General features: G+C 52.8%; 1 protein-coding gene across 3 annotated transcripts in view; it reads left to right on the top strand.

Annotated features, from left to right (window-relative positions):
• LPIN1 (lipin 1) overlaps positions 1-13,507 on the top strand; it is a 132,764-nt gene that overhangs the window by 106,523 nt on the left and 12,734 nt on the right. For all 3 annotated transcript variants that reach the window (XM_041756413.1, XM_041756415.1, XM_041756414.1), the window contains 3 exons: positions 4,499-4,625; positions 5,690-5,838; positions 6,286-6,372. In XM_041756413.1, the coding sequence (XP_041612347.1) occupies positions 4,499-4,625; positions 5,690-5,838; positions 6,286-6,372 (363 nt within the window). The remainder of the gene's footprint in view (positions 1-4,498; positions 4,626-5,689; positions 5,839-6,285; positions 6,373-13,507) is intronic.

Here is a 13,507-nt window from a genome sequence, read left to right as displayed (position 1 = left end):
CTGAGGGTGTGCTGTCCTGCAAGGGGATGTGTAAAGCAGGCCAGAAGCCAGTGGACTTTCGGGGCGGGGGGGAGTCATTGTTCACTCCTGTGAGTGGGCAGCAGCAAGCTGTAGGCAGCAGACTTGGGAGTCTGGAGGACCTGGTTTAGAATCCTGGCTTTGGGCAAACTGGCTTCCATATCTGAGCAAAGGAACAGGTGTGATGTTCAGGCCCAGAGCAGTGGGGGAAGGCAGCCCAGGAGACAGGTGACATGGTGAGAGGGGACACAAGCAGAGGCACCAGCCCACCTGCCCTGAGCCTTTAAACCAGTGGTTTTGCTGCACTAGAAACATCCCGCTCTCTTGGAATTGTTTTCAAGAACTGTCTTTGTCCTAGACACGATTTCCAAACACGAGAGGCAGCATGAGCAGGACGTAGAGCGGAGACTTTGTCAATCTTCTGTGTGATCTTTGGTGAAGCCATCAGCCCCATAGTGTCTCCTCCTCCATCTGCAAAATATGGATAAGGATGTTACCAACCCCACGTATATCCGCTGATTTAATTCTCACAGCATTGTGGGGACAAAAAAGGAGACCCAGGACACAAAACCCGACAGGGCCACACAGGAGGTGTGCTTGCGGTGGCCGAGTGAGAGCAGTCAGGAGGTGGTTCTGGGGTGGACCTGGCCCACGGTTGAAAAGGCACAGAACGTGGGGCTCTGGGGTGGCTCAGTCGGTTAAGTACCTGACTCTTGATTTCAGCTCAGGTCATGATCTCAGGGTCGTGAGTCCTGCGTCTGGCTATGCACCTTTGTACTCAGCAGGGAGTCCGCTTGAGATCTCTCTCTTTCTCTCTCTTTCCCTCTGCCCCTCCTCCCACTGACACATGCTCTCTTCCCCCCCCCCTCTAAAATAAATAAATAAATCTTACATATATAAAAAGGGCACAAAACATGACACTAGCTGGTAGTGTGACATGCAGCGGCATCTGCTACTGGTCCTCTCCCCTTGCCAGCAGTCGCATAGAGGACCAGGAAGGACACTGGGAGGCTGGGGTGGGGGACGAGCAGCAGGACCCCAGGGCGGCTCCTCTGGAGCTGCAGCATCAGCTGGTCAGGTGCATTTGATTTTCCTACCATCCGGTACCATCCTCTTCAAGTGTTGGCACAGATGCTCTTCCCAGTTAAACAGAAATCGTTTAAGACAATTCACCGTTCTGTGAGTTAGTCACGCTGTGCTTCTTTCTTAAACCTGAAAAATGGAGCATTGACTCTTGTGAGGAGGAATTGAGATTCAGAAAAATATTACCATCAAGTTCTTCGGAGAAATGGAAATCTTTGAATTTTTTCCTAGCTTCTTAGACGTTCAGCCTCCCCATTGGATGGGCACAGCTGACAGAGAAGGCGTTGGAGTGCTCTCCTCATTGACAGGCTTGATTGACAGAGCGGTTCCCCGAAGTCTCCTAATTGAGCAAAATGCTTGTCACCATACACATCATTAAAATCCTATTTGAGAAATACGCACTGTGACAAGTGCTAACTTAGATGTTGTTCACAGCTACCCTTCAACACAGACTTCCGAGCAAGATGCGCCCTTTTTGTTGTGTTTTGGTGCTGCTTGCAGGCGTCGTAAAGCAGGCACCAGCTCACGGGCCATCGCAGGCCTGGGGGGACGGGGTCTGTGCAGATGGCAGAGTCCCCGGATGTCGCATCCTTGCCCTGAGCTGGCTCCACCAGCAGCCATCGGTACAACTCCCGCTTCAGGGTTTGTGTCTGTTTTCCCTCAAACATGGCCTGCCTCACGGAGTTGGTGGCGGTTTTCCTTTTCCTTTTCCTTTTTCCCCTTTCTCCTTCCCTTCCCTCCCCTCCCCTCCCCTCCCCTCTCTCCTCTCCCCTCCTCTCCCTCTCCTCTCCCCTTCCTCTTCCTCTCCCTCTCCTCTTCTTCTCCCCTCCTCTTCCTCTCCTCTTCATCTCCTCTCTTCTCTGCTCTTCCTCTTCCTCTCCTCTCCTCTCCTTTCTCCTCCGCTCCTTTTCCTCTCCCTTTCCTCTCCTCTTCTCCCCTGTCCTCTTCCTCTCCCCTCTTCTCCGCTCTTTTCCCTCTCCTCTCCTCTCCTCTCCTCTCCTCTCCTCTCCTCTCCTCTCCTCTCTCTCCCCTCTCCCTCTTCCTTTCCCTCTCCCTCTCTCTCCTCTCCTCTTCCTCTCCTCTCTTCTCCGCTCCTTTCCCTCTCCTTCTCCTTCTCCTCTCCTCTCCTCTCCTCTCCTCTCCTCTCCTCTCCTCCCTCTCCTCCTCTTCCTCTCCTCTCTTCTCTGCTCTTCCTCTCCTCTCTTCTCTGCTCTTCCTCTCCTCTCCGCTCCTTTTCCTCTCCTCCTCTCCTCTCCTCTCCTCTCCTCTCCTCTCCTCTCCTCTCCTCTCTTTTCCTCTCCTTTTCCTCTTTTTTTTCTTTCCTTTTTAAGAGTAGCAGATGGGGATTAACAGCAATTCTGCCTTTTTTTCCATACCCTCTGAGCAGAGACACACATCAGTCTGTTGTCCTGGGAGCTCTGGTTCACATCAGGGTCTCCTTTCACTCCACGTTGGTTGGTCGGAGCATAAACCTTTCATCTTCAGGGAGGGGCCTGCATCCTGGTTCCCGCCTGGGCGCTTGTCGGGCCGGGTGGGCTCCAGGACTGCATCTTCCTGGGTTGGAAATCGTGGGTTGTAGGTTCAGAAGAACCAGCATTGTTCGCAGGAGCCACGGGGGCCAGAACTGGAAAGGACTGTTGTTGGAACGTGTCATTTTAGAGACGATCCAGAGGCACCCAGAATTCTCCCCGTGTGAGGCCTTCTCTGAGTGCGGCTCGTGTCTCCCAGTCCGGTTGTTGCGGTTATGTGCCCGCATCCTGAATGTCTGGTGGGTGTGATGCAGTTTGTTCCTCTACATTTTGAGATAAGGAAGTCAGGGCTGAAAGAAGAAGCAATCTCTTTAGCGTAACAGCCTGATTCCTGTGGAGTTTCAACCCCGACTCCTCAGGTTCTAGCCCCTGCATCATTTTCACTACCTAGAGACGGCCCACAGTGTCATGCATTAGAGTCATCCACACGTAGCTCAGGCCTGCCACGAACCAGCCAGGATTCTAGCCTACATGCGCTGTCCTTTATGGACACAGTGACCTGTTCCCTTGGCTTATTCACCACAGCCACCATGTCCTGGTGATGGCCAAGTCTGCCTTCCCATCATAGGTCTTGCGATTCTTCAGAGAGAAGGCCCTGGGACAGCAGGAGCCAGGCTGTTTGCTGTGTTGACCGCAGCTGGTGCAGTGCAGTGAGCATCAGGTGAAAGAGCTCCGGTCCACCGGGCCACAGGCTCCCTCTTGTGGGGCCAGAGCAGCAGGTGCTTAGGGAAGGGCCCCTCCTAGATGTGGACAGAGGCTTGGCTCCTCTTAGAAATAACAGAGAAGTGGATGCTGTGTCATGGTGTCCTCCCTTGTGACTCCGTAGTTTGGGACAGTCGTGGATTGCAGGCTCTGCTCTGGAATGAACACACAGGGTAAGAAAGCAACAGGCTGCATAGAAGGGAGGAGGTGGGGGCAGAACAGGAGCCCGCAGGACACGGGACATGACATGAGCATGGAGAAGTCAGGGCTCATTGAGGTAAAAATGACCCGGCCCCTGGCATGTCAGTCTTGCATAAAGGGATGCCCCGAGCAGGAAGCTTTGCAGGAAGGTGTGCACCTGAGGATGCGACGTGCTTGCTTTTCCACTTAGCCTTAACAAACTTTTATTAACTTTGTAGAGTGTTGAGATGTTTCTGAAGGCGATGGCCTCAGGAAGCAGAGCTGACACTGCTGGGTTGGGGGATGATGCTCTAGCAACATTGTAATTGAGGGAACATCTAATTAGTGATATGCTTTATAAGAGCTGTTGAAAGAAAATGAGCCTGCTTCCCATCGGCATCCCCCAGCCCCTCACCAAACAGAGAAGTCTGGAGGAGTAAGGAGCTTTGGCCCTGTGGGTCCTGCACGGGCAGGTGAGGTGTGCAGCCCTTGCTCGTGGGACAGCCTGTGTGTGGCTTGAGGAGGAGGAGGACTAATGTCCTAGAGTTTCCTGGTTATTTGGAAACGTGTATGTGGAGAGGCATAAACTTGGACCTGATCGCCGGGGTGTGTAGAAATTTGGACTTCGCCTTCTTGGCCTGCAGCCTTAGACCCGCCACAGAATGTTTGCGAGCATCCTTGGCAAGAGGGAGCTTAACCCTGTTTATCAGGAAGAAGGAGCGTCTTGGTTTAAAATAGAGTGATGATAGCTAGTGAACAGGGAAGTGAATGAGGAGAGGCAGCCCCAGATGAGTAATGCAGGAGGCGTATGAATGGGAGTTAGCGAGCGTTCATTGATAAATGTAATGGCAGATGGTAAGTGACCACCCAGGAGACAGTACTCGGGAGAGACCCGATTGACTCTGTCATTGATTCCGGCCTAATGCATTTTTAATGGCTACCCAGATGCATTTCCTAATTGGTGATTACATCACTGTGTGTTCCAGAATAAAGCATGAATCATCCTCCAGTGATGAAGAGCACGCAGCTGCCAAGCCATCAAGTGCAAGCCACCTCCCTCTGTTGTCCAATGTCAGCTACAGGAAGACCCTCCGGCTCACTTCAGAGCAGCTGGTGAGTGTCTTGTTCTCTCGCCGTCTTTGTGGGCGCTGGCTGAGGCGTGGCCACCCAGACTCCGCGGCCTGGTGGTCTGGGTGCCCCAACCTCAGCACCTGGCCAGGCTGGCCCCTCAGCCTCGCTTCGCCATCGTGGCCCTAGAGGCTCCTGTTTTCAAGTGTTGGAGGAGGGCAGCCCGATGAAGCTAATGCATCCTTAGATGTAAATGACTGATAGACCCGAGTCTCCCAGGCTCTTTCCATTTTTAGACAGATTTGTTAATGAGAGTGCATCTCCTAAGTTGGGGGAGATCAAGCACTTGCAATGGGGCTTAGGGAGTTGCAGGTGGCCGGGGCCACCATGGTCACAGAGTCTTCTTCTGTGGGGGTATATCACCAATTTTCGTCAGACCCTTCTTTCCCTGGACCATGAACAGTCAGTGAGCAAGTATCTTCTTTGCTTTCATCCTAAGAATCAGTGGGGGGCCAGGGTAAGCTGTGATGACATTTCACAGGAAGAGGTCAGGGCCGGACCCCCAGTAACGCCACCAACGCGCCGTCTCAGTGCCACTGCGTGGCACCTGGCTCAGGCCAGCGATGCGGGGGGGACCTGGAGTCAGGCAGCCAGCTGGCAGGCCCTGTCGGGTCCCAGCAACAGGATGCAAACCCACCCAAAGGTAATTTGCTTTCCCAATCTGCTCTGAATTCCTCGGGTCTGCAGTTACTCAAGGAAACAGATCTCCACGCCTGGCTTTGTGCCCCCCCCGTTGTGGTCCGTCATATTTATTCATGGCGTAGTGTGTCCCGCGCCGAAGGTGGAGTTACTGTGGCAAGCCTGCCGGCCTGTCCCTCCACCCTGCACGGAGTGGGTGAGCCGCCTTCCGGGGGTGCCCTGTGGGGAGAGCTGGGGTTCAGCCTCGCTGATCCTGGAAAGAACCATCCTCACCTGGAGGCAGAATGATGCAGAGGCCCAGGGCAGTGAGCGGGAACAATGACCCTGACCTAGCGTCTGGTGGAACAGAAGCCCGGTGGCCCTCGATCTGGGCCTTCCCCTACAGTGGATTTGTGGCTCGTGTTTTTCAGAAAAGCTTAAAGCTGAAGAATGGCCCGAATGACGTGGTGTTCAGCGTGACCACACAGTACCAAGGCACCTGTCGTTGCGAGGGCACCATCTACCTGTGGAACTGGGACGATAAAGTCATCATCTCCGACATCGATGGGACCATCACCAGGTGGGTGTGGCTGCCTCGGGGCCGTGGGCGAGTTCGCCTTCCTTGTGGGGCCGCAGGGCTCCTGTGGTTGGGCTCGTGGTGCGGCCGTGGAATCTTCCATCCTGGCCTCAGCAGCCGTAGTGCTGAGGGGCGAGGGGCGAGGGGCTTGCTTCCCTCATGCCCTTGCTCACGTGGATGCTCCCCAAGGGCGACTTCCTGAATGGCCTCTTCACTTTCATTTTGCAAGTCACAGACTTGATACGTAGTCAGGGAGAAGGTGCCCCCTCGTGTGGGAACCCAGCCCTCCGTGAACATTCTCTCATTACTGTCTTTCTGTCCAGCAAGTGAGTCGGGGGGCTTGTTGGCACATTTTATGAGGTATTTCTGGTCCCGTGAATCAGAGTGGGCTTTCCCCCCTTTTGTCATGCCCCTTTTAATGTGTTTTTTCTCAATTCTGTCTTTATTTAGATCAGATACTCTTGGCCACATTCTGCCCACCCTGGGGAAGGATTGGACCCACCAGGGCATCGCGAAGCTGTACCACAAAGTGAGCCAGTAAGTACTGGGTGCTTGCCTCTGCCTCCCGCACTCTGTGGGCGCACGACACCCTGAATGCGGAGCCTGCACACTGAGCGTGGGGGCGGTGTCCATGGGGTGTGGAGGACATAGTGGGTCCTCATCCTGCCAACTCCCTCAAATTCAAAAGAGGAAGTGATAGAAGGCTCCAGAATTGTTGGCCGAGGGAGGATGGCAGTGTTGGGGCGGGATTGAGATTCATTTCATACTGAGGCCCGTCTCCTCAGGTGAGGTGAGGTAGTGGTGCTCTGATGCCAAGTGATGTGGTTTGGGCTAAAAAGGTACAGATTCCGGGCAGGTTTTGGCGGCAGTGCTCACCTTGCCCAGGGCCTGGGGGGTGGACGCTCTGCTGTGTTGCCACCGCTCAGGACAGCACCTGCTCTGGGGCCGCACCGGCTGCGCCTGGAGGTGGGCTAGGTCGTAAACTGCCGTCGTATGTCAGGCACCTCTCACCTTCACTTACTGGCTTTTCAGAGTTATTAGAAGAATTAATATCATGAGTTCACTCAGGGGTGCGTGGTCCACATGCCCGTCGCTGCTTACCGGAGGCAGGGCACCTTCCAACCCGGTCTGCTCAGCCCCACGGCCGTTGCGTTCACTCTGGCCTGTCTCCAGGGTCAGGGCCCGTCTAGGTCTCTCCCTTCCCACACTGGCTTGTCGCTGTCTCCATCTTCCTGTGGACTCGGAGTCTCCCTCATGAGGGAAACCTCTCCTCCAACGCGTCTTGTTCTCCAGCCACTTGCGCTGGAAGGTGCCCTGGGCCAGCACAGGACAGCCCCACCTTTCCATGGCTGAGAAAGGTGAGGACTTATGTAGTGAGTGGAGGCCAGGCTGGAAAACCGGGCCTGTGGTTCCCAGCCTCATCTGTCACCTCTGGCCCACGTCGGTGACAGTTTGGGGGGGCGATGGTCACACAAAGCTCTGCGGGTAGTCTGTGAGCACAGATGAATGAAGTGAACTCTCCTGCTCCTCATTCCCTCACTTATCCAGCATTTATTGAGTGCCTGTTGTATACCCAGCCCAGTGACAGGTACATGAGGTGTCAGGAAGCAGACACGGTCTCTGGCCTCCTGGACCTCACGTGGCAGTGGGGGCAGGGTGGCTGGATGGTGCCTCCATATCCTGGTGGGATTGAGAGCCTCCGATTTCTTAGATGCCTGGCTCATGGGTTCGACCTTACTTTCCAGATGTTCTCTTTCAAAAATGACAAAAGTAGTTCATGCTTCTTTAAAAAATTAAGAGAAATAAGAAAAATGAGAGAAACTTGAGAGTACGAAGGCTGTATCTTATTCCTCCCAGCCCTGCCACCAAGCTGATCCATTTCCCAGAAGTGGAGCCATCGTGAACAGTTTGGTTTTCTCTCCTGGTGTACTTTAAATCCACTTCTGTTCTCGCCATGCCCCCCACCGACACACACGTCCGCCTGTGTTATTGAGTAATACATCTTTCTGGTTCATTAGATGGAAGGTTTACCTCATTCTTCAGTGCTGCACACGTGGTACGATGTGGATAAAGCGTGCTGTATTTCATTCGTCTTCTGTTGATGAACACAGGAGGGAGTTTCCAGTTTTTTTCACTATTTCCAAGGCTGATGTGCTAAGCGCTTCCATATAGTGTTTATTATGTATGATGAGCCTATAAATAAATGAAGAAGGCACAGGCACGTAGGGAGCGACTGCTATAAAGTGGATTCCCAGAAGTAGAATTGATGGTCAGAGGATGAGCACATTTGAAGGCCTGATCAATAGAACCAGATTGCCCTCTGTAAAGGTACGCCCAGTGTGCAGACCCGCGGACGGCGTGTGTGCAGGTCCCATTCCCCACAGCCTCACCGCGGCTGACCTCTCGTTTAGAAGGATTAATCTGCTGAGGAGCTGCCTGGACTTGTGTGACCCTGGAAATTGCATCTATTTTTAGTTGGAAGAAGCCCTCATGAGTCAGGATCCCAAGAAGCTCACAGCCTGAATCATTTTGGGCTTTGGAACATACATCTCTTCCTCTCCTTACTCTATATTAATAAAAAAAAGGGCACAGTTGCATTTTTTTTCCCCCAGAAAAAGATATCTTTTTGGAAGGTAAAGTAGGGTAGCTTATTAGAGAACACCTGAGCATTCTTTGCTTTGATCAACGGGCGGAGGGTGAGTGAGGTCTGATGAGTGCAGAGTACCTCCTGTATTTTCATTTTGGTCGAGAGGAAGGAGCTTGACGTTTGTTCATTCACTGAGTTTGACGTGTGTCCTCAGGGGCACCAGACAGGCCAGTGATGTTCTGGACTTCTGGAGCAGTTGGAGCGTGCACACGGCTCGGCCGTGGCCTTCAGGCTCCCTGCCCTGCCTTCTGCTAGGCCCTTGTTTTCCGAGGTTCTCCCCAGACCTTGCTCTCATCCAGGCTGTATTCCACGCTCCACGCTTTGTTTTCCCATCTTCCCACCTGTGTTCAAACGATGGCCTCTACCTGGCATGCCTGTACCTCTGATTTTTGCCTCCACATTTTCCAGCTTGTGGAGCCCTGGTCCTTTCGGTGCCTTCCCAGGCCAGAGCTGGCGACCCTGGGGCAGCTTTTACCTCCTTGCTGACTCCCAGAATCTCGGCCTAGTTTGTTGGAGTGCAGGTCCAGGTGGGGCTCGCTGTGATGCTCCCGTGGCTGGCTGTGGGTAGGAACGAACCCCTGTCCTGGCATTGCCCCACGTGCTTCCTCCTCCAGGGCCCTGAGCGGCTGCAGCAAGACAGGTGCGGGGACTCGGGGTCATTGCTTCAGCATCCTCCCGTGATGGCCACAGGCCTAGGTAGAGAGATGTTTAGCGTGCTGGAGTGCTAGCAAGGTGATGCTGCTTACTGCAGGGTTTGGGGACGGATCACTCTGTCCTCACTCTGCTTTATCTGAATTTAGGCTGCACTTAAATTTTAGGCACTGTGGTATTTATCTCATGGAGAAGCCAGCCTTGCAGATAGCCTCTTGCCTGAAAACAATAGAAAATGAGGGCAATTTTGTTTTTATTTTTTTTGCCAAATGTAATTACTTGTTTGAATACAGTTGGCTGTGAGAAATGATCTGTAGGGCTGATGGTCACCTTATTCATCCAGGGTAGAAAATACCTTGCTTGGTTATTGATTAAAAAGAAGGGGCGCCTGGGTGGCTCAGTCAGTTAGGTATCCGACTCTTGATTTCAGCTCTGGTCACTATCTCATGGTCACGAGATAGAGCCCTACATCGGGCTCCGTGCTGAGCGTAGAGCCTGTTGAGCCTCTCCCTCTCCCTCTCCCTCTGGCCCTGGCCACCGCCTCACCTGCACTCTCTTAAAAAAAAAAAAAAACCAACTGTAGCAAATACAAGTGGAAGACATGAAACCCCTCTCTTGGGTTCAAATATGTTCAATAAGTAAAGGATTGTTGCCTAACATTTAGATCATTGAGCCGGTGGGTCTTTTAGGGGCTAAACCTAGACAATAATTGCTCTGGTTTTCCACCTTATTTGATGCATGTTTTTATAACCGCATAACTAAAAGTCAGTGTAGTGAGAATGAATGCTGGATGGATGCATTTGTCCGTGGCCTGAAGACTGTGCCGTGTGAAGCCAGGATGCTGAGAACGGAAATCATCATTAGCAGACTTACTAGGATCTCTCTTCTCCTGCCCACAGCATTGTTCTCTCTTCCACCTGAGGTCTTCTTAGGCAACTGTGCTCATTACTGCTGCCAGTAGGGATGGAAGGTCTTGATGGGGAGTGAGGGCCTGGGTTCTGAAGGACTTAGCTCACCCTGGATGCTTAGACCTCGTCCCCCGCTCCCAGTGTTGGTTGCCTTATGTCTAACTTGGGAAAATGAGGCCAGGTGATCCCTGAGGACCCTGCCAGGCCCAGAGCATGGTGCTGTGGGTTTTGGGGTTGCGGTGCTACCCGGCAGTAGCACACACAGTGTGTGTGCTACTGCCGGGTGAGCTTTTCCAAGCCAGGCCTCAGGACCCCAGGATTGAGCGGACTTTGATTGCAAACCCACTAAGCAGCAGGGGCTGTTGTGGGTGCTGTACGGGCTGTGGGTGCCCCTCCCTCCGGGAGCTCGGAGTCCTGTAGAAGTAGATTGCACCCCTGTCAGGAGGCAGTGAGGGGTGTGCAGTGAGATGCAGCTTCTCATACAGATGTGAGGGAGAAGTTAATTCTGATGGGAGGGGTGAGGAATACAAGACGGTTTTAATGAGGAGGCGGCCCTGGGGCTTAGCCTTATTGGGTGAGCAGGGTTTGCAGAGAAGTACACTTGTCAAGGGCAAGCAGGGTGAGAGGAGGTGGGGCTGAAAGGCGAGCCTGTGCATGGTGGGTGCTAAAGGGAAGCTCCGGGCAGGGGGCCTTGGAAGCTGGGCTGAGAACAAGTCTGAGTTTGGCATAGAGCTTCCATCCTCGAGGGAGCAGGTGACTATCCTTCCTCTGGGCCTGCAAATGGGGCTCCAGGACAACGGTGCTCCTAACCGAGGGTGATTTTGGCCTCCAGAGAGCACGGCAATGTCCGGAGATGTTTCTGGTTGTCGTGCCTGGGGTGTGTCATGGACACCTCACAGGTGGTCCAGGGATGCTGCTAGGTGCCCCACGATGCAGCGCTGCTGGGCTTTCTGCCCGGCCCCCGAATAATGATTTATCCAGGCCAAGATGTCAGTCGTGGAGAAACTTCAGCCTAGGAGCTTATCTTGGCAAATAGCCCCAAAGATAATCCTTCCAAGCTATTTTAATATCTGCCTGGGCCAAGTGTTTTAAGAGAGATACAGAGACTGGGACAGATGGAGAAACCGTCAGTGCAAAGACTGGACATGGAATGTTCTTTCCTTTTGGCTCTGGTATTTCCCCGAGTCCTGTTGCAGTTGCTGAGATGCTGGGGGGTAAGTGTGATCCGTGTGTGTCGTACCTCTGCTCATGCTCTCTCCTCGGGCAGGCCTCATCCTTCCCTCCCGGGGAGCCCTCCGTTCCACCTTTGCTGTGACAGGTAGGTTTCCCCGAGTACTCTGTTCCCGAAAAGCAGGGCTGTGCCAGGCCAGCCTGGGCCCAGCGAGGGAGTGCCCGCTGGCAGGGCGTCGACGAGAAGACACGTCCTGCGCTTCTGAGTGAGGAGGGGTCTTACCTACCCCCGAGGGGCTCCCTTGAGAGTATGCGTTGGTGACTTGGTGCCACTTGAGCACTAGATGGGAGCGCTTGGTATTTCAGATGGCTTTCATGGGGGCAAAGGCGCTGCCACCAACAAGCATTTCCCCACCCCCGAGGACGTCCTCAAGCTGATTTTCTAGCGGAGTTTAGTCATGGCCTTTGAAGCAGGACACTTGCACGGTGAGAACAAGGCAGTGGCCTAATCAAACCATGAAATGTATTTGAAAATCAGGTTTTGAATAAAATTAGTATCTCAAGCCCCTGCAGGTGGCAGCTTTTAGGACTTTGATGTGAAGAGCTCTATACAGAAATAGTGTTTTTTTTTTTTTTTAAAGATCGCATTAATTAGACAGCTAAAATACAAAGATGTTTAATTTAAAAGGTTGCTTGATTTTCAGATGCATCCCTGTATTCCAAACAAGCTGGTATTTCTGGATTCTCTTCATCTTAAAGTTTTCCTGTTTCCTAGTTTTAAGGAACGTAGTAAGTGAGGGTAGAGACGCGTTCCTTGACCAGCGTAAAACATTCATGCAATAAGTTGGATGAGAAGTGGGTAGTTTGTATTCGCTCATGCAACAAATATTCACTAAGTGTCTGTCACTTGCCAGCATGGTTTTTGGCACCAGGGTTACAGAAAGGATTGGGACAAAGTCCCCTCCCTTGGGAGGCTTCTGGATTAATGAGAGATGCCATCAAACAGGGAACTATGCTATAATATTTGTGCTGAGTGCTGTTAGGAAAAACAAAGCAGAGCAAAGGTTTAGTGCCTGGAGTCAGGGTAAGTGAGGGTGTGTTTTATGAAATAGAAGGGCAAGGGAAGGGCCCTCTGAGGAGGTGACATCAGAGCAGAGACCTAGGTGACGGGAGGGAGTGAGCGAGCCGGAGGTATGGGGAACAGTGTTCCAGGCAGAAGGAACAGCATGTGCAGGTGCCCGGTGCAGGAATGAGCACGGTGCCTTGTGGGGCTGGCAGGGGCACCTTGCTGATAAGAGGGAGTGAAGGAGCAGGTGGGGCTGGCGGGAGGGACAGGGACAGGGTCTCGCCGGCCTTGTAGGTCATGGCAAAGAATTTGCATTATTTCTGAGAGACATAACGAGATTCTGGAGGGTTTTGAGCATGATGTGAGCGGGTTTTAAGTTTTCTTTCCGTGCGCAGACTTGGCGTGGGGGGCCGGGAGCTGATTCAGACTGTGGGAGTGGAGGGGGAGGCCCTGCCGCGGAGGTGTGGATGAGGGCTGTAGGGGTGGCAGGGAACTTGGGGGTGGTTTGGGGTCCTCTTTGGGGTGGAGTTGAGGGGGCCTGCTGGTGTGGTGGGGCTGGGGGCAATGGTTGCGAGAAGTAGAAGTCCGGGTGGCCCTGAGTTTTGGCAGCACACCTGGGCCAGTGGGAGTGTCACTTGCTGAGTGGGGAGGATGCGGCAGGAGCACCTGCATGTGGGTGGGGGCTACTGTCGTGTACGCCCTGAGTGACGGGGGTTTTGCAGCTGCACATGCGGTCCTGGAGAGGAAGAGACGGGCCTGGGCCGGAAGTATACGTTTAGGAGACAGCCATGTATAGATGGTGTTTAAAAAACGTCTAGAGCATTTGATTTAGTCCGATATATTGAAACATGTAATCAACACAAAATTATTAATGAGACATATCATCTATTCTGTTTTTTAGTAAGTCTTTGAAACGTGGTACGTATTTTATGTTAACCGCATCTCATTTTGGACACTAAGCTTTTAACCGTCAAAAAAAGTGAATTGTAGTCCTAATAAAGTAGAAGAGTTGTGTTTAACAGAAGAATGATCCCATGATGTGCTTTTCATCCCCAGCACTGCTGACACCCAGTGTATGGGGCTGTCACAAGGGGCGATTCTGAAATTCCCTGTGTGGAATCGATGGGCATCCAACGATTCAGTTCAGTTCTGACCCCAACTACGCAGAGGTAGGCTAGACCCTACAGGGTAGGGGCTCAGGCTCACAGGACAGCTCCCACCTCAGATGCC

The sequence above is a fragment of the Vulpes lagopus genome, chromosome 5, assembly GCF_018345385.1.
Source record: "Vulpes lagopus strain Blue_001 chromosome 5, ASM1834538v1, whole genome shotgun sequence".
NCBI classification, from domain to species: Eukaryota; Metazoa; Chordata; class Mammalia; order Carnivora; family Canidae; genus Vulpes; species Vulpes lagopus.
Note: the sequence above shows the minus strand (reverse complement) of the source record. Positions and strands in the feature narration are given on the sequence as shown.